This window comes from Sus scrofa, chromosome X (genome assembly GCF_054392235.1).
Source record: "Sus scrofa isolate SSC_HxYL_T2T_F1_AM1 chromosome X, Sscrofa_HxYL_maternal_Yorkshire_Landrace_v2.0, whole genome shotgun sequence".
Lineage (NCBI taxonomy): Eukaryota > Metazoa > Chordata > Mammalia > Artiodactyla > Suidae > Sus > Sus scrofa.
The window spans coordinates 79,434,839-79,456,132 of NC_139401.1; the positions used below are offsets into that span (position 1 = coordinate 79,434,839).

Sequence of the window (21,294 nt, forward strand, 5' to 3'; positions counted from 1 at the left end):
TCCAACAATTATCGAAGACCTAGGAGAATAACAAAGGAAAAGGAACAAATAAATCGAAATGAAAGGGAATAAATAGATCATAGTTTGGCAAACTGGAATCAGGGATAATGTTTCTGTTCTCATTTGTTGGTTCTGAACATAGTATCTTATTCACAAGAGCAAAAGCCAAGGACATTCACAAGCTACAAAAGGTAGGGTTCCTTGTCTCATCATCAAGATGATGTAGTGTTCCTAATATTTTGCTGGACTGTTCCATCATCATCTCTCTCCCAGCTGTGTATGTTTGTTTGTCTCTAGCCATAGCAGTTTTGAAGTCAGACGTATTATTACCAAGTGTTTGGAATTCTGACTGAAGAAAAGGTTAGGAAAGAGATAAATTTTTTTATGGCTTTTGTTTCATCTGATCCATTTGAATTAGTGTGCCCCTTTAGCAACCTCAAGCTATTGTTTGATGTAGAAAAAAATGGTTTGTATCTCTTTCTGAATTTATGGCTAATAGGACTGTGACAGAATTCAGGAAACCAGAAAGAATGTGCCACCTTATAAGTCATTCATTAGCCCGCAGCTCTATGCAGAATCATTTTTATTGTGTGTGCATGCTTGTGTACGTGTGTGTGTGTGTGTGTGTGTGTGTGTGTGTGTGTATCCTCTATCAGTGATCTAACCTAATTATTAAATTTTGAATTATTTTTCTATCACCTAAGCACTAACTACTACATGTCAGATAACGATGCTTTCGAGCAGGTTGTATAGAAGTCAGAATTCTCCTTTGTAACTGTATATTCGATTGGGCCATGATGAAATATTGGATGCCTGTAGTTCAAAAACATGTCATCTTCATGTCTTAAGTGAAGATAATATTCTCCACAATAATTTTAGGAGAAAATCATGCCCACTGGATATTTTTTTAATGTTGGATGGCAATACCTAATAATCCCTAAAAACCCTGCCCATCCTGGCAATGAAGTTGCTCTCAGAAAAAAGACAGCTCTATTTACAGTAAAAGTTCATATGATGTAGAAGGATTTTTGGCCACATCAACACTCTGACAGCCAGATTTTTCTGGCCCTAGAAATTTAGTGAATGTAATTTTAATCTGGAAATAATAATACCAAAATATTTTATTATATTTGGTTATTAAAATGTAATAGATTAGTGTGTTTCAAAAGTGACAAAAGTCTTGAGTTATCACTGCATTTTTATGAGTCAAAGTAAAGTAAGCTTTAAAAAATAATCTTGCCGGAGTTCCCGTCGTGGCGCAGTGGTTAACGAATCCGACTAGGAACCATGAGGTTGCGGGTTCGGTCCCTGCCCTTGCTCAGTGGGTTAATGATCCGGCGTTGCCGTGAGCTGTGGTGTAGGTTGCAGACACGGCTCGGATCCCACGTTGCTGTGGCTCTGGCGTAGGCCAGTAGCTACAGCTCCGATTAGACCCCTAGCCTGGGAACCTCCATATGCCGCGGGAGCGGCCCAAGAAATAGCAAAAAAGACAAAAAAAAAAAAAAAAAAATAATCTTGCCGAATACCTTGTGTCCTTTGAAGATTCAAGAATAAGAACGCATGGTATCTATTTACTCTCCCTTGTAACTCATATAACAAATGTTCATGTTGTTGTTAATTGTTTCAGGTAGCTTCAAATAATTACACATTCTGATAGCTAATAGATACATAGTTTCAATATTTATATTTAAAACACGTAGGAACATATACATATAATTGAATGAAGGTTATTATCATAGTGGGCATAATTTAGACTTTCTTCCTTGTCTGTATTTCTGCAGAGGTTTAGATTAATCTCTTTAAAGTTTTAGATTTAAAAGAATTAGCATTTGCATTTATTTAAATATAATACAAACAGAAGCCTCTGAGATGTGAACATAAGTTTATTTATATCAATACACCTATGGTTAACTTCATGTTCTCCTTAAATTGAGATTAAAACTAATTCTGTTTCAGATTTTTTCACATAACTATGTTCAATATAACATATTGCTTTGCCTTCTAAAACAGATGCTTGATGTATACTGCTTCAGTAAGCAAAAGCAAAAGCATAAGCTGATGATAAGGAATGGCACCATGCAGACTATCGCCTTTGGAATGGATTAGCAATGAGATCGTGTTGTGTAGCACTGGGAACTATGTCTAGTCACTTATGGTGGAGCATGATAATGTGAGAAAAAAGGAAGTATACATGTATGTGTAACTGGGTCACCATGCTCTACAGTAGAAAAAAAATGTATTGGGGAAATAAAAAAGAAAAAAAAAGAATGGCACAATCAGACAGTAAAAGAGTAAAACAAACTTAACTGTTAGCAGTTTCAAGTATTTGAGTGAACCATCTCTTTGCCCATTTCTCATTTTTGTTGTTATGTCTTGGCAGGAAGTCTAGGCAGAATATGATTGTGGAGAGAATGCAAAATAGACCTACTACTAGAGAATTAGCATTGTTGAACAAGTCAAGTAGTCCTTTTTCTTCCTCCTAATGGTTTCCCTTCATGATGCTCCTTTGGTTATTCTGCATTCATTTACTGGGCACCACCAAGTACCCACTACTATGTCAGACACCAAGAAATGAAAGAGTTAAGAAATGATACAAAAAAAAAAAAAAAAAAAAAGGAAAAAACAGGAGTTCCCATCATGGCTCAGTGGTTAACGAACCTGACTAGTAACCATGAAGTTTTGGGTTCTATCCCTGGCCTCGCTCAGTGGGTTAAGGATCCAGCATTGCTGTGAGTTGTGGTGTAGGTTGCAGACACGTCTCGGATCCTGTGTTGCTGTGGCTGTGGCGTAGACCTACAGCTACAGCACCAATTTGACCCCTAGCCTGGGAACCTCCATATGCTGTGGGTGCAGCCCTAAAAATACAGAAGACAAAAAAAAAAAATGCTACAAAAAAGAATAATACATAGTTTCTCCCAGTAAGGGGCTTTAAGCCTAGGTAAGGGAGACATGAATAACATATAAAATTAATGTATGGCAAGTCAATAAATGGTTATGTAGGAAGTAATTTTTCCATGTAGACTGAAAGTGAACAGTGGGTTGAACCTCATATTTTTAGAAACATTTTTAGAGCAGTTTTAGGTTTACAATAAAGTTGAGAGGAAGGTACAGAGATTCCCCATATAACCCCTACATCCACAAATACATAGCCTTCTCCATTGTCATTATTACTCAGCAGGATGATACGTTTGTCACCAAGGGTAAACCTACACTGACACATCATTATAACCCAAAGTCCATAGTTTACCTTAGAGTTCATTGTTGGTGTTGTGCATTCTGTGGGTTTCGGTAAATGTATAATGACATATATATGCATCATCATTATATCATGCAGTATTTTCACTGCCCTAAAAATGCTGTGCTCTGTTTTTCCTGCACCCCACTGATCCCTGACGACCACTGATTATTGTTTCAGTAATTTGGCCTTTTCCAGAATGTCATATAGTTGAAATCGCACAATATGTAGCCTTCTTAGACTGGCTTTTTTTTCACTTAGTAATATGCATTTAAGCTTCCTCCACGTCTTTTCATGACTTGCTAACTCATTTGTTTTTAGCCTTGAATAATATTCCATTGCATAGATATACCACATTTTATTTATCCATTTACCTACTGAAGACATCATGATTACTTCCATGAGCCTCATTTTTAAGACAAGAATATTGATTCTGAGAGATGGTAAAGTGACTCAGGCATATAGCTAGCTATAGATAAATCCTATTTTCATATCCAGCCCTTCTGATTCCTCTTGCAGTATTTTTACATCATAATTTGGGCCAGATAATCACTCTCCTTGCAATTTTCTCAGGTCTTTCTTGATGTTATATATTAATCTTGATTATCATAAATATTCAGATTATCTTAAAATGCAGGTGTTTTGACCAATCAACCTTTCCAGATGGTTTGCTGGATTTAATTTTTTAATTTAAGTAGTATATTAATGTTTAGGATGTAAATGTCATAATGTTGAGTACAAACAACAAAGAATCAGTATAGTATCTCTCTGGGCAACAGAACATGGCAGATTTTGAGACCGATTATCTGGAAGAGTTGAGAAATCATTGCACAGTTCATTCTCTGGTATATATTCGGGAAAAGCAGCTTCTTACAAGCCATGAGTGACAGTGATCTTCAGGAAGCCAATTACCTTTCTGGAAGGTGGTTTGTTATCAATGTTTAATATTCTCATAGTGGCAATTTAATACCTTTTAATGAACACAAAATCCAGATGAATTTCTATTACACAGAGATTATCATGGCAGCTTAATTTTAGACCAAATAGATTTTTAATTTCAGGCTAAGTTCCCATTTATTATATTTAAAAAGAAAATGGGTAGGAAGTATTCCTCCTGAATTTGCTTTATAAACAAAATGTATTTTATTTTATCCAATTTTGAAATGTATTGCTGGTTTTTCCACACAGGCAAAATTAGTTTTCCAGAAAGCAGTAGGAATACAAGTTGTATAGCTATGGTGAGCAGAACAAAACATGTAGAAAAAATGGAATTCCACAAAAATCACCATTTTTTATTATTAATATCCTCAGTGAGAAGTCTTAAAGTATGTCTTCCTAAATTCATCTTCTTATTTCCTGAAATGCATATTTCAAAAATGCATTTAGTAAATTGAATTTCCTTTTCAGTCTGGAAGCTATCTTAAGGCAAACTTGATTTTTGCTATAAATTTGAAGTTGGCTAGGTTTGTTTCTCTTTCTCTCCTATTAGTTCTGTTAATACTAATCTCCCTTATTTTTATTTATTGGTGATACCTGCTGCAGAGCAATACCGAATCATCTAAATGTAGGCTTCACTTCAATTGATTATTGTTATTATTGATTTGCAAATCAACATTGAATTGAGTTAATGTATCATTTTTTCAGCTTTATTATAAGAATGTAACTATTTTCTGTGGCTGTTTCTATAAATTATAGATAACATGATATATACTTTATTGTATATATTCTTGTTAGCACCATTGTTAGAGTCAAGCACATTTCAACCAGAAATTAACTGTGGTTAACATGTTTGAACTGAAACTCAAATACTTCCTTTGAGCAACTATGGAATAAAAATAGCCACAAATTTGGCAGTAAGCCAGAAGTTGATAATTTTTTTTCTTTTATATACTTGTTCTCTGTTTTTTGACTTATAAGAGATCACTGACTTGACTGAAAATGTTTTCTTTTGCTCAGATAAAATGTACAATTTTAAGAATTTTAATAATACAATTTGGTGGCATTTAATACATCCACATTGTTGAGTAACCATCATCAAAATATGGACTCCTCCACAAGTTCACATTTTACCTTTATGCAGTGGCCATGGGTAATTTTCTCTACTTTGTTCTAATTTTAACATGTGAGGTCTTGAAGCTAACACCCAAATATGTTTCTTTTTTTAAAATTAAAATTGTTTTTTACTGTTGTGACATTGTTTATAACAATGTGCATTGTTTATGTGTTATGTGCATATTATAATTCTACTTCTGTTTACCCTGCATTGTGCTCACCACACAAAATTCTGTTTCCATTGGTCACAGTACAGTTGATCCCCTTTGCCCATTTCATTCTCCCTCCAGCCTTCCCCTCAAGTAACTCCTCTGTTCTCTGTATGTGTTTGGATTGGTTTGGTCTGTTCATTTATTTTGTTTTTCACTCTACAATGAATTTTTTTTACCTTTTAAAATTAAAGTACATTTAATTTACAATGTTGTGTCAATTTCTGCTATATGACAAAGTGACCCAGCCATTCATATATATATATATATATATATAATTTTTCTCATATCATTGCTGTATAGTAGGGCCTCATTGCTTATCCATTCTAAATGTAATAGTTTGCATCTACTAACCCCAAACTCCCAGTCCATCCCATTCCCTCCCTTCTCCCCCTTGGCAACTGCAAGTCTAGTCTCCATGTCTGTGAGTCTGCTTCTGTTCTGTAGATAGGTTCATTTGCACCACATTTTAGATTCCACATATAGATGGTATCATATGGTATTTGTCTTTCTCTTTCTGACTTACCTCACTTAGTATGAGACTCTCTAGTTGCATCCATGTTGCTACAAATGGTATTATTTCATTCTTTTCTATGACTGAGTAGTATTCCATTGTGTATATGTACAAAAATCTTCTTAGTCCATTTATCTGTTGATAGACATTTAGGTTGTTTCCATGTCTTGGATGTTGTGAATAATGCTGCTATGAACATAGGGGTGCATGTATCTTTTTTAATGAAATTTTTGGCTATATGCCCAGGAGTAGGATTGCTGGGTCATATGGTAGTTCCATATTTAGTTTTATGAGACACTTCCACACGTTTTCCATAGTGGTTGTACCAATTTACATTTCCTCTAACAGTGAAGAAGGGTTCCATTTGCTCCATACCCTCTCCAGCATTTGTTATTTGTAGATTCTAAAATGTCAAGAATCTCCTTGAGACTAAATAGAAAAAGCAAAATAAGTTGACTAGTGAAACAGTATTGAAACTGACTTTGGTATGTGAAATGTTAGATTTAATTATTTCTCTGGTTTATTGAATTTGATACACATCTGAGAGACCATATTTCATAGACTAGCAGGTAGATTTCTTATCTGGTTAGGATGGTCTACTTGAAGAATTCCTGCTCTTAAGGATGGCTGTGGAAGGAGGATGCTGTAACTGTTCTAAGGTTCCTGCATTCCTGGGCTAACTAGTTATGGGAACACCTACTCTTGTAGTAATGTTAGAAATTTGAGATATGTTGTCACCCTTAATCTATGTATAATCTTAATCTGCACGCTTTCTCCTAGACTGACAATGAGGTTTTCTGGGAGTGCCATTGCTGATTTTAAAATCAGACCAATGGGAGGTCAGTGTTACAAGACGTTAGAAATTATATCGACATGTCTACACTATAGCACTCAATTAAAATACTCAAGTAAGTTACCTAAGGATGTGTATAATCTACTAGAAGTTATATATACTATTAGAAATATTTATATAGCTCAAATTTTCATAAATAAGAAATGGTCTATTGAGGGATACCAAAACCATAATTAAAAATTGCTAGTGATTATGTTTAAAAATATGCAACATTTCCAATTTAAAATGATATCACTAAAGACAAGTATAACTGATGATTACTCAATGAAATAGTTAACATTATGTAAACTGTTAAATTTCCTTATATCTCTCTATATAACTTAAATTCAAATACAAAAAAAATAGTGCCCCAGTAGTTGAAGTTAAGCTTGCAGCCAAGTTAAAAAAAATGATTTACAGCAATATTTCTCAAACTGTGTTCTATGAAGTATTAGCATCTTATGAGCTATTAATAGGTATTTGATGAAAATTCCCTTAACAAAAAAAGTTTAGAAAATGTAGTATGCTCTCTGCCTCTTTTGGAAAATCATAATACATATTAGGATATTATAGGTTTTGAAAATATCTTCAGTAAAGCACTGGAGTTTAAATCCTAAGTTCTAGGTCTATTAGCTATGTGATATTAGACACATTCAGTTTCTGTCACTCAGTTTCCTTATCCAAAAAATAGAAATAATGATGGTACTTCCCTTTGAAGTTTTTTTGTGAATATTAAATAAGTAAATATATAAATAACTTAACAATGATTTGTGGCATATAAAATGTGCCATATGAAGTTCATTATTTTCAACCCAGTATTGCCTCAATTGGTCATAGAATTCCCTTACCTTCCTCACCCAACAATTCTCTTTTAACATTAATGGGACAAAAAGGGCAATGAAAAATAATTTTGAAAAAAGTTGGTCTAAGACATGTTCATTTGGTGTCTCTTTCTTACTTTTAATCTTTTAATGTCAGAAGTAATTGGAGCATTTGAAGAGATTATTAGACTTTCAGACTTCTAAATGCCTTTTATGCATTTTCAGAAAGGTCTACAGGAAAATAAACAGAAACAGTTGCTTGGCAACTTGGAATGTGTCACACACTTCAGGCTATAGGACAGCAGTTTGCTCAAAGCAACAACTAGCTTTCTTTGTTTCTGGTTTGGTTGTGCTCTCTACTATGCTGTGCTACTTGCCCTGTCAGCTCTTACTAATTGTCAACTTTCCAGTCTGACTCCATTCTGAATGGAAAATGCACTGACTTGTATATTCTCCAGTCTGTTGTTTTTGTAGGATAAATGGATCTTTAGCAAAGATTGAGTATATATTCTTTTCATATTTATCTGTAATTCGACAAAGTGTGCAAAATATCCATACCATTCATTATAGCAGATCTCTAGTGTGCACATAATTTGGTGGCTCTGATGATGTCTAGCCAAATATAGCTATTGTTTTAAGAACTTCCCATACCTGTGTTTTGTCAACCTTTCCCTCATAGTCGTAGAGGTGAGTTGAGTAGTTTTAAATTTTGCATCTGTCCCTGAATGGTTATTCTTAATTATTGCGATAATATTTGCTCTTCATTTGGGTGTCCTGTAACTACTTGCATGTGGCTTTTCTGTTCTTTCATTCTTCTATTCTTATATCTTTATGGATTTCCCCTTAGTTACATTCTGAATCTTTTAAGAGTCCAAGTGTTTTTCTGAATAACAGAGTTCAGAGCATAAGCATCTCCTGAGAATGAACCTGAATACTACCTCTGAGAAGATTTATATTTTCCCAGTTGACTTATAGGAAATTTCAAAACTGTTTCCACTAGATTCAACGTGGTATATAACATTAACATTTCACACCACCAGATGTTTCATTATTCATGTTCTAGTACATCATACTTGACCCAAAGCATTTCTGAATGCAAATAACAAACAAGCCAACATGCAGTACTTGACTGGTAAAGTGTAATAATGTGGGAGAGCTAAACGTTTTTCATTTTGGGAAGGATAATATTAATGCAACACTTTGTTAATTTAAATAAATATTATTTTTAAAATATAAAACCGTATTGCAGAGAACTGACTCACCATTTCATTTAATTAATTGTAAACCTCAAGATTTGATCACTCATAGTTCTTTTTAGTTAATTTACTTATTCACAGTTTTGACAGAAAATCATTCAAATTATTATGAAGAGATGGACACAGTATAACCATTAGGAAACTATAAAATTGCCTTAATTTTTGTTCAGTCACTGTTGAAAACCCAAATTCATTTTTTGGTTTTATTCCCTTGTAAAATTTACTACAAACCCATGGATATTTTCCCCACTGCACTTCTAGTTTTAGTACTATAGATCACATAAAGTTTTTGATCTAAGTGCTTGTTTACTAGTGAGAAAGGAATGCAAGAGCAATTTTGCTTTAGAGCATGCACAGGTAATACAAAACTTGGAGGCATGAGAAAACTATATACAAAACCCATCAGGTTAGAATAACTGCTTCATAAAGGACTGTAAAGCATTTAGTCCAACTCCCTGGTTTTGCATGTTGAATAATCTGAAGCCCTGAAAAGGTATATGACACAACTTATTTCTTGTTCTGGTAAGTTACTTATAATGTATCTCAAAAGAAAAATTTTAGAGAGTTTTAAAGAAATTAAAATCAAGATTAAGAAGGTGAAATTTACTGGACAAAGCACTTGAGGTACATGCCAGGAGACATGAGTGTTCATTCTAGCCCTACTGTCTGTGTTATATTAAGTCCCTTACTTTTCCTCTGTAGAACTTAATTTTCCATTTGTAAAATGGAGCGGTTGGTTTAGATATTCATTAAAATTCTTGTATCTCTTAATTAGTCTGAATTGGAGCTTGGATGTTTACTAATGATAATAGTCAATCATAAACATCTGTGTGTGTGTGCATGCACATGAAATTATGATATGTTAGGCACTTTCATATAGTTGTATTGAATTTTAGATTAAAAAGTGAATATAAATGATCATAAGGACTGTACATTACGACTTGGTCAACAATTACAGTGACAAGACATGAACCGATTATGAAAGTAGGTGAACAAGAATGAAAGATGCTGAAGTTACAGAAGTAAATGCTCAAGTATCATAAAATGCAAATGGTGAATATTTTCCCAGTAACACTGAGTCTCTGCGTTTCCAAATCTTTTTCAATCAGTTAAATGTATGTAATTTGTACATAATGTAAAAGTTATCATTTTCAAATTTAGTCCCTGAAAAAGACAACTTTATACTTCCAGATGTTTATGTAAATATCATAGATATTTACCTATAATTATAGTGCTTGCATTTTTAAAGGCATTTTTCTTTCTCATTAAACTTACCATTTTCTACTTGTCTGATTAGCTGAAATTCAGTTCTTAAGTAAAATTTAACTCAGTATCTTCTAAATCAGCTTGCTCTTTTTTGTGTGCTGTTCCAGGGATGCATCTTGAACTTGGTGGCTGCAGAAAGTTTGCTCTTTTAAATCCATCAGTGTTACACTGAGGCACATCCTGAGTTTAAGAATTTTAACTGAACAGCTGAATAAAAGGATAATTTGCTAATGAAATATAAAAAAATAGCATCTTTTCCATTTCTTTCCCCCACATTTGATTATGATTTTAGCCTAAGACATATATGTTCTGATGCTATATTGAGGGCTCAACAAATAGGATTTAACGTTTTCATAAGTTCAAAGTCACTGCAATATAGACTATGAAGCAATATAAGACATATGACTTAGAGTCTAGGACTCTAAGCTTCAAATCAAATGTAAGCAGATATAAAAAGACAACTAACAGTATGAGACTATATGTGATAAGGCGATTGTATCCCTTTACAGATTCTCATTAACTCATATTTGAAGTACTTCAGTACTTAAATACCTCTAGGACCCATCAGGAAACGAGTTTTGCTCTGTATCTTCCCCTGAATAACTTATTTATGACATGTCGCTGGGAGACTGTTTCCTCATCTTCAAAATGAAGAGATGGAAATAGATGTCTCCTAAAATATCTTTATAATGCTATTATACTGATTCTTTACCAACTTAATATTACTTTCTGAATTTGTTCACTGACTTTTTCTTCAGTTATATCATACAGATATCATTAGCTTGAAAGAATGCATAGATATTGGAATTTATCCTTTCTATGAATTAAAAATATGAAAGGACACTTCTCATTAATTCTTAGTTTATAAGATACACATTTTACCTGGAATTTCTTGTCTGTAAGATATTTTGTCAACTTTTAGTTTTCACAACATGTGACTCTATATATTGTTCATAAAAATCCACTATTTATATACCAATAATGAAAAATGGTAATTCAGTAATTATTAGTCAGGATCCATTTCAGAATTGCTAGTCAGAGGAGCTGATGTAAATTTTGGAAAATTTTCCTGATATAATTTTAATTTTGAGACACTCAGCCCTGCAGCTCTAAGCAGGATCCCTTTGTTTAAATCATCACCATCATATTTTTTTTTGGCCAGAGTTATCGTGGATGCTTGTCAGACCGGTTTGGGGATTGGAAATCAGTAACACTAAATATAGCAAGAAAACCTTACATAGAAAAATGTACAAATGTATACCATCATTTTGAACATTAAAGTAATTTTCTTTCATATCCTTTCTTTGCCATGATTCATAGACAAGCTGATATGGTGAAAGGTTTGCTTCATTTGGTGTTTTCCATGCACTGTAAAGAGTGCAGAGGAGTAAAACACAGAATCTCAGCGATTCCACCAAACATACACAGTTAGATGTTCTAGGCTGTACTTATCTTCCCCTTATACTTTTCATAAGGATTCACCTTATCCCTTTGATTATATTTTTCTAATAATAGTAGTTATATTTTCTTTGCAGCAACCAACCAATATGTCCTTTTTTCCCCTTTGACTCGCATTTGCAGGGGAGAATGAGTTTCACTGAATTCTAAGATACTGTTTTAAATTGTGCTAGAATTTTTTTTTTCTTTTGGCCCATGGTACCAGTGAACCAGTAGATGGTTAGGTATTTTGATACCATCTAAAAATAACTTAGTTGAATTCAGATGTTTTTGGAGGGCATTCGTGGAGTATGGATTGATCTATTTTTAGTACCTATCTCTGGGTATACTTCTATGATTTTGCTTGATACAGACTTTCTGGGAGGAAGAATTTCAAACCTAAGCATTCACATTTTATCTTTGGGATATTTATTCCTACTTCTTTGTACCATTACATAGAGTTTTAAAAATTGTCTTATATTAATTCAAAAGAAAGTAATTATACTACAAGGGCTGGCAAACTTTCAGAGGTGGCCTGCTGTGTTTTCATTTATTTGGTTCCTTGGCATGTAAGAAGGAGGCCAGTAAATGGGTATAATTACTACCATAAGCATTCCCTCCCCTTTCCCTTCTGTCTAAGGTAACACTCACACACAAAATAGCCCATTCTTTAGCAGAAGTGCCAACAAGGATATTCTTAAGAAAGTGGTTCATTCTAGCATTTCAGAGTGCTTCCTCTGACAATAGTTTTAGATGGATTTTAATATATCATGAATTCTGTCTAAAACTACTGTCCAGAGCTCTTAACAGACACTAGAACACATTAGCAAGAGCTTTGGAATTTCTAAAATAATATTAATATTATACTCTTTCTTTTATTTGTATTTTGAATTGAGAATTGCACCTATATTCAATATTTTTTTCAGATTTTCAAACTGTCCATTGTAAGAAGTAATAACAGGAGTTGAAAATTACTTTGTTAAAGGATTTTATTCATAAATTAGACTTGGGCTTACTTTTGGCTTATACTATATAGCATCGGCCTGTTAAAGAAATGTATCCAGTTTTCAGGTATATTAAGAAGTGGCCCATGTTTTAAAAGGGATGGTTCTGGTTTTAGGTATAACAGCTGCAGCAATGGCTGAGGCGATGAAGCTGCAGAAGATGAAGCTTATGGCTATGAACACTCTTCAAGGAAATGGAAACCAAAATGGGACTGAATCAGAGCCTGATGATCTTAATTCAAATACAGGTGAGTGTCTTCAGGAATCCAAGGCAGGTGACCCTTGATTTATTCTGGGATGGGAGAAAGAGGAACTGAGGGTAGAAGATAGAATAATATATATACTTTAATTATAATTAGTGACTACAAAAGGATGCTCAACATTATCTCTAACTTATACCTTGAAATTAGAAAACCATTACAGGTCAGAATCCCATTTCAGGAACTATTGAGTTATCTCCATTGTTTTGTTATAGTGGGGTTAAAGTCTAATATTTATGGTGGTAGGTATTGCACCATTTGCTTGCTAAGAGCTGCCTTCTTCAGTTTCACCTCAAGTTTCTTACTTCATTTTTCTCTAAATAATTTACCACTGAAATACAGTTCTGAGAATCCACCTTTGCTTTAGTGGTGTACCACTTTCTTAGATACATGTGGGTGCTGGTGGACTTGAGGCCTAATTGGCAGTGGCTAAAGAGGTAGAACAAGAAGAAAGCAAAGAAAAAAAAAGGAATAAAAGGAGACAAGAGAAAGATGCCTGTGGAGTGGGATGTCTCCTCCATTCTTAGTAATTGTCTTTACTCCTTTACCCTGTGTTAACTGTACCTTGGCTTTGATCACAAGATTACCCTTGAAATCTCTTTTGGAAGTAGGTGGGATTATAACTATCAACATATATGAGTGGATGAATGAATAAATAAATAAATAAACAAATAAATAAATAAATATGTAATTTTAGTGGGGAATGATAAGGGACAACCAAGGATGGTTTTAGGAGCCACAGCCTTCCAATCTACTTTTGCAGTTAAATTTAGTATAATGTGATAGGTGGATAGGTAGTAGCCTTTCTCTCTTCTTTTAGGCTCTTAGAATTTCAAGCATGGTGGGACCTTATTTTGGAGGGAAAAGGAAAGAGGAATCCAAGAGGGAAATTATCAAATCAAATCAGTATGATAAACTCATCTAAAAATGAAGTGTTCTTGGTGAATTACATAGTGAGAATTGGTGTTCAGCTAGTGCTCACAGTGGGGAATCAGTGGAAGCATGTACACTTTTATATTGTGTAAGTTTGAAGTGCACATGATGTTGATTGATGCACTTATATATTACAATATGATTTTCACCATAGAGTTAAATAACACCTCTATAATATTGCATAATTATAATTTTTGTGGTGAGAACTTTTAAGATTGAGTCTTTTAGTAACTTTCAAGTATATAATATAGTATTGTTAATCAAAATCACAATGCTGTGCCTTAGATTCCAGGAGATTATTCATCTTCTATCCCCCATGTTAACTCATTTATTTCTTATGAAATTATTAGAAAAAAGGGAATTTTCAATATTCCCATATTTGTAGATTGGGAAACAGAGGCACAGAGTATTTCAACTTTGCCCATAGTCACAAAGATAGTAGTGGCAGAGCTAAGTTTTAAACCCATAAATGTTTAAGTTTTAAGTGTTTACACTTTCCACGTTATTTTTCTACTTCAACGTTGTTTTGTAACAGGAATTTTGTTTTATTTAACCTCTAGGATAAAAGTTGTTTTTATGATGAAGATACAGTGATAAACTTACCATCAGTTTCCAGTCCTAGCACCTCTCTTAACTCATATTGGCTTTCAGATTTTGCAGTGTCTTAGTTGTAACGAACATTTGACAGGAAGCCACTTATAAATAAAAAGAATTTTTGTACCAACAAGAATTAGTGGGATCTCAAGGAATACTTTGTCATATTTTCTCAGGTATACTAGTTTCTGAAAAAGACTTTCTATAAAACCTCTCTGTTGTTCCTTTATAACACAACAACAAAATTTTTGAGAGATATACTGGCGACCTAATTTCTAACTTAGTAAAGAGTTCATTTTCCTGGCTATCTATAATTTGGCCTAACTCCAGATATCCATCATTGTGAAAAAATAATGTATTAGGTTTACATCTATGTATGTTATGAAGAGATTACAATTTATCCCTAACTTGGTATAATGAAGGTGAGCAGATATAGAGTAATAATGATGATGATAATAATAATATTTAAAGAAAGGTGTCCTTGGGGTTTTTCAGTGTCTATAAATAAACACTACTGTTGTGTATGCAGCTACACACTAGATCCTATAACCAAGTGGTATCCCCTTGGCCATAACTTCCCTGTGGGGAAAAGGAAAGCAGGTGGACCTCAGGAGTCTTTGCCACCAAGTACACCCACTGGTTTTGCCTGCCAGAGACCTTCAGTTTTTGCCAACAGTGACCTCACCTTGTGGAGCTACATAAAATCAACATTGCTGCATCCTCTGTGTCCCCAGATGTGGAGCTTCCAAGGTAACCCACCCAGAGCCAGAGCAGCCATACCTGATCCAGCCAAAGTCCTTATACCCACTTGCAGGTAAAGGTCTTTCCCCACTGAAGTGAAAATCCATAAAGTCTGAAAGAGTTTCTTGCTACCTCAAATGTGTATGGAACATGAAAAAAAAAAAAAAAGAAAAGATACCACCAACAAAGGAACACAGTAATTTTTTTAGTAATTGACCCTAGAAAAACGGAGATCTATGAATTAACTGACAAGGAACTCAACAATTGTTTTAAGGAAGCTCATTGAACTATAAGATAATTAAATAACTCATTGAAATAAGGAAAACTATACATGAACAAAATTAGAAGTTCAACAAAGAGATATATAATAAAATAAGAAGCAAGCAAAAATTCTGGCTCTAGGTAATACAATGAAGGAAGTGAGTAGAATGCTTCAATAACAGACTTGGTAAGTCAGATAGGTCATTTTAAATATTCCAGTCAAAGGAGAAATAGGAAAAATGATTGAAAAAGAGAAAGAACACTTACAAGATTCATTAGATACCAGAAAAAGAACTAAAAAGAACCAAATATTGTGGGAGTCTCAGAAGGAGAAAAGCAAAAGGGGGATAAAACTTATTTGAAGAAATAATGGCTGAAAGTTTCCCAAATCTAGGGAGGGAAATTGACATCTACATTACTGAAGCTCAAAAATTTCCAAAGAGGATCAATCCAAAGGAGACTACAGTCTACACATTTTAATCAAATTGTCAAAAGTCAAGAATAGAAAGAGAATTTTGAAAGCAGCAAGGGAAAAGTAATTTATTATTTATGAAGAAACCACCATAAGAGTATAAGCAAATTTCTCAGCAGAAACATTGTAGGCCTGGTGAGAATGGAATGATATATTCAAAGTACTGAAAGAAACAAACTACCAACCAAGAATAATATTACTGCCAAGTTATCTTTTAAAAATGGAGGAAAGAGAAAGTCTTTCCTATATAAATAAAACTTGAGTTAGAACTTGCTTACAATAGATACTTAAAAGTTCTTAAAATTGAAATGAAAACAAGCTAAACAGCATTGTAAATCATATGAATGCATAAATCTCACTGGTAAAAGTAACTATATGGACAAATACAGATTAATGTAGCACTGTAATGGCAGTACATAATGACTTCTAACCCTATTATAAAAGATAAATATTTGTTAATACACAACATAACTCTGACGACAAGAAAGTAAAGTATGTGGGAGAGTAAAAGTGTAGTTTTTGTATTCAATATAAGTTGTTATCAATTTAAAATAAATATTTTAAGTACATATTTTAGATAAGCATTGAGTTAAAGTAAAAACCTGTAATGGATACAAAACAGATTAAGAGAAAATAGTTAAAGCAGATCCCTATCAAAATAAATCAACAAATAACAAAGGAAGACAGCAAGATAAGAAGGGGGGGGCAAAGCAACTTTAAAATAGAAAACAACAATACAGCAATAGTAAATCCTTACCTATCAGTAATTACTTTAAATGTGATTGGATTAAACTCAACAATTAAAAGGCACTAAGTGGCTTAATGGATAAAATCAATAAGATCCAGCAATATGATTAGATTGAAAGTGAAGCAATGGAAAAAGATAAACAATGCAAACATAACCAAAAAACTAAAAGTGGCTATAATTACATTAGAAAAAGCAGACTTTGTCTTAAACTATTTTAGAAAACACAAATATCATTATATAATGACAAAAGTGAATTCAACAGGAAGATATAACATTTATGTGTACCCAATAGAAGAGCACCTAAATGTATAAAGCAAATATGGACAGATGATGGCAGAAATTGACAGCAATACCATAATAGTAGAGGATTTTAATACTCACAATAATGGATAGAGCATTCAAACAGAAAAGCAATAAAGAAAATATTTACTTTAACAACACTATAGACCAAATGGACATAATAGAAACATACAGAACTTTCTACCTAATGTCAGAAGAATACATATTCTTTTTAAGCACACACAGAACATTCTCCTAGATAGATTCCAGATTAGGTCACGAACCAAATTTTAACAAATTTGTAAATATTATATTATACCGTGTATCTTTTCTGACCACAATGGAATGAAACTAGAAATCAATAGTAGCAAGAACTGGGAAAATTTATAAATATGTGGAAAATATTTTACTCTCTTGAACAACACTGAGTCAAAGAGGAAAACAAAATAAAGTTTTAAAAGTGTCTGGAGACAAATGGAAATGAAAACAAAATATACGAAAACTGTGGGATGCAGCAAAAGTAGTACCAAAAGGGAAGTTTTTATTTTAAAAAATACATCATAAAGAAGAAAAATATTAAAAAGACAATCTAATTTTACACCTGAAGGAAGTAAAAAAACTAAGGCAAAAGTTAGCAGAAGGGAGTAAATGATAAATAAATAAAATACATTAAGTGGAGAATTAAAAAGCAATAGAAAAAGTCAGCAAAACTAAGCATTGGTTTTTTGGAAAGAAAAAAGTCAACAAAACCTTAGTTAGACTAAATACAAAAGAGAGAAGATTTAGATAAATAAAATCAGAAATAAAAGAGCTGGTATTACAATGATGCCTCAGAAATATAATGGATCACATAGGATTAATAAACACAATTAATTACCAATAAACTACCTAACCTAGAGGGAATGAATGTATTCCTTGAAATATACAACATGCCAAAACTGAATCAAGAGTAAATAGAAAACATGAATAAATCAATTACTAGTAAGGAAGTTGAATCAGTAATCAAAACTTTCAGAGCCAAAAAAATATTCAGCTTCAGATGGTTTCTCTGGTGAATTTTACAAACACTTAAAGAAGAATTAACTGCAATCCTTTTAACATTCTTTCAAAAATTGAAGAGGAGGGAATGGAATACTCCCAAGCTCGTTTTACAGGCCCAGCATTACACTGATAAACATTTCAGATAAAGATACTATAAGAAAAAAATAAAGACCAATATTCCTGATGAGCATAGTTACATAAATTCTCAATAAAATACTAGCAAACCAATTTTAACAACATATTAAAAGGATCATATACCATGACCAAGAGGGATCCATCCCAACGAAGCAATATTGGTTTAACATATGCAAATAATCAGTGTGATACAAAAACATAAATTGAAAGAGTAAAACCACATGATTATGTTAATAGTCACAAAAAAGGCATTTGACAAAGTTCAACATTCATTTATGATTAAAACTCTCAACTGAAAAAAAAGGTATAACAAAATTAACTGACAACATAAAGGCCATATATGAAAAGCCTGCAGCTAATATCATAATCAATGGGGGAAAACATAAGGCTGTCCCTCTATGTACTGGTACAAAGCAAGCATGCCCACTTTAAACACTTCTGTTCAACATAGTACTGGAAGTCCAAGCCAGAGCAATTAGGTAAGAGAAAGTAATAAAATCATTCAATTCAGAAAGGAATGAGTAAAATTATTTCTGTTTGCAGATGACATGATCATATATGCAGAAAACTCTAAAGAGTCAAAAACAAAAAAATCTATTAGAACTAAAAAATGAATTCAGCAAAGTTGCAGTGTACAAAATCAATATATAAGGCATCAATATGGCAGAGTAGAAAGAACACTGAGTTCAATTTCCCTCATAAGCACATAAAAAGTACAATTCCATGTGGAGCAACTGTTGCTGAAAATGTCTTGGGGACTGTCAGAATGGCTTTTCTATGACTAAGGCTATAAAGAGGGATCTACACAGAGTCTGGTAGGAAGGGAGGATAAGTGATCTGGTCAGGTCCCACATCCCTGGCTGGGGACCCAGAAGAGAAGGTGGATATCACAAGCTGTGGGATCCTCTCTGGGGAACAAAAGGTAAGATCCACATATTAGGCACCTTAGCCATAATGTCTGACACTAGGAAGATGAACTCCCTTAGTTTATTTGAAAACCAGTAAGGCTTTCTGGAAAGCCCTAAGAAACCAAGACTCCATTTTTTTTTTTTTTTTTTTTAGGGCCACACCTGTGGCATATGGAGGTTCCCAGGCTAGGGGTTGAATTGGAGCTACAGCTGCCAGCCTATGCCACAGTCACAGCAATGTGGGATCTGAGCTGCATCCGTAACCTACACCACAGCTCACAGCAATGCCAGATCCCCAACCCACTGAGCAAGACTAGAGATCAAACCCACATCATGGATACTAGTCGGAATCATTACTGCTGCACCACAATGGGAACTCCAGAATGGCAAGACTCTACTCTTGAAGAGCACATGCACAGACTTGCTTACTCCTGGTCATAGTATGGAGGCAGCAGATTGAAATTTACCAGGGACTCTAACTGGTTTACCAGGACCACCCCAGTATACCCTCAGCTTGCACCAGGCTCTTGCTCCAGTTGATCTTGCCATTGCTAATGAGAGAACACACACATTTGGAGGAAATGAAGTTGGCTTGGACTCTGGCCCTGACTCTGACAAGGATAGAAGCAGCCATCACCAGCACAAGTAAGGAGCAAAATTAGCTTAACAAAACAAAACAAAACAAAACAAAAAACAAAACAAAACAAAAACACTAGCTCCAGAGTGGAGTCTGCCATTGCCACTGGGAGTGAAACCAGATCCATAGTGTGACACCAAAACCTCTAGCCCAAAGCCAGTCTTTAACCAAGGTTCACATGCTGGGTAAAATGTTAAGGCAGCACAGAAGTTCAGCCAGAACCCTTAGGCTCCAGCCATGGTTCCAGTATAGGAAGACACTACCATCAAAACCTAAAAGTTCTTGCTATAAACCCTTGATCCCTGCCCAAGCTCCTAATACGGGGGTAATGGCCATTGAGCCGAGGAGAAGGCTTGGCTTTCACCTGGATCTGGCTCTAGTATCTCCAAATCCAGTTCTACCTCCCAGCAAAGTGGTAGCTTCCAGCACATTCAAGGCGAAGATACACCCTATGCTCACTTCAGATCCAGCTCTCTGACCAAAGCCACAGGGCACACACAGACTATACAGGGGTGCTTCCAGACAAGAACATGCCTTCAAGACCAGGATAGGTAACTGTTTCACTTAACTTCATATAGACACAGAAATTTAAAAAGAAGACATAGAAATATGTTTCAAATGAATGAAAAAGGGAAAAATCTTGAAAAACTCTAATGAAACAGAGATAAATAATTTACAAGATGACATTCAAAGCAATAGTAATAAGAATATTAACTGAACTTGAGGAAAGAATAGATAAACAGAATTTTAACAAAGAACTAGAAAATATGACAAATAACCAATCAAAGCTGAAGAATATAATAATTGAAATGAAAAATACACTAGAAGGAGGTTATCCAGAAGAAGGCATAAATGATCTGGAAGATAAAATAAATTAGCTGTGTTATTGATAGGTTTCATGTGCTCTTCAAAACACATGTGTTGTTGCCACTTATGATAGTACCAATGCTTGGACCCTTTCTTGGAGATAAATTAATGGAAATCACCCCACAGGAACAGTAAAAAGGAAAACAAATTAAAAAATACAAGAATAGTTTAAGGGATCTCTGGGACAACATCAAGAGTACTAATATTCACATTACAGGGTGTCCAGAAGGAAAAGAGAGAGAAGGGGGTTGAAAATATATTTGTTTAAATTATTGCTGAAAATTTCCCAAATTGAAGAAGGAAACAGATATCCAGCTACAGGAAGCACAGAGTTTCCAAAGAAAATGAGTCCGAAGAGATGCACTGCAGGTTCAATCCCTGGCCTTGCTCAGTGGGTTAAGGACCTGACATTGCATTAACTGTGGTGTAGGTCACAGATGTGGCTCAGATCCCACATTGTTGTGGCTCTGGTGTAGGCCGGTGGCTACAGCTCTGATTAGATCCCTAGCCTGGGAACCTTCATATGCTGTGGGAAGCGGCCCTAAAAAGGCAAAAAGACAAAAAAAAAAAAAAAAAAAAAAACAACCAAAGAGATGCACATCAAAACATATCATAATTACAATGGCAAAAATTAAAGAATTTAAAGGTACTAAGAGAAAACCAGTCACATACAAGGTAACTCCTATGATGCTGTCAGCTGGTTTTTAGTGGAAACTCTGCAGGTCAGAAGAGAGTGACACAATATAAAGTGCTGAAAGGGAAAAAACCTCAACCTAAGATACTCTACTCAGG

General features: G+C 34.1%; 1 protein-coding gene across 10 annotated transcripts in view; it reads left to right on the top strand.

Moving 5' to 3' along the window:
- The window catches only part of DACH2 (dachshund family transcription factor 2), a 571,191-nt gene that overhangs the window by 354,034 nt on the left and 195,863 nt on the right, over positions 1–21,294 (top strand). For all 10 annotated transcript variants that reach the window (XR_014834871.1, XR_014834872.1, XR_014834873.1 and 7 more), the window contains one exon: positions 12,743–12,874. Coding sequence is in view for 6 of the 10 variants with exons in the window: in XM_021079680.2 (XP_020935339.1) it covers positions 12,743–12,874 (132 nt within the window). In the remaining 4 variants the exon portion in view is untranslated. The remainder of the gene's footprint in view (positions 1–12,742; positions 12,875–21,294) is intronic.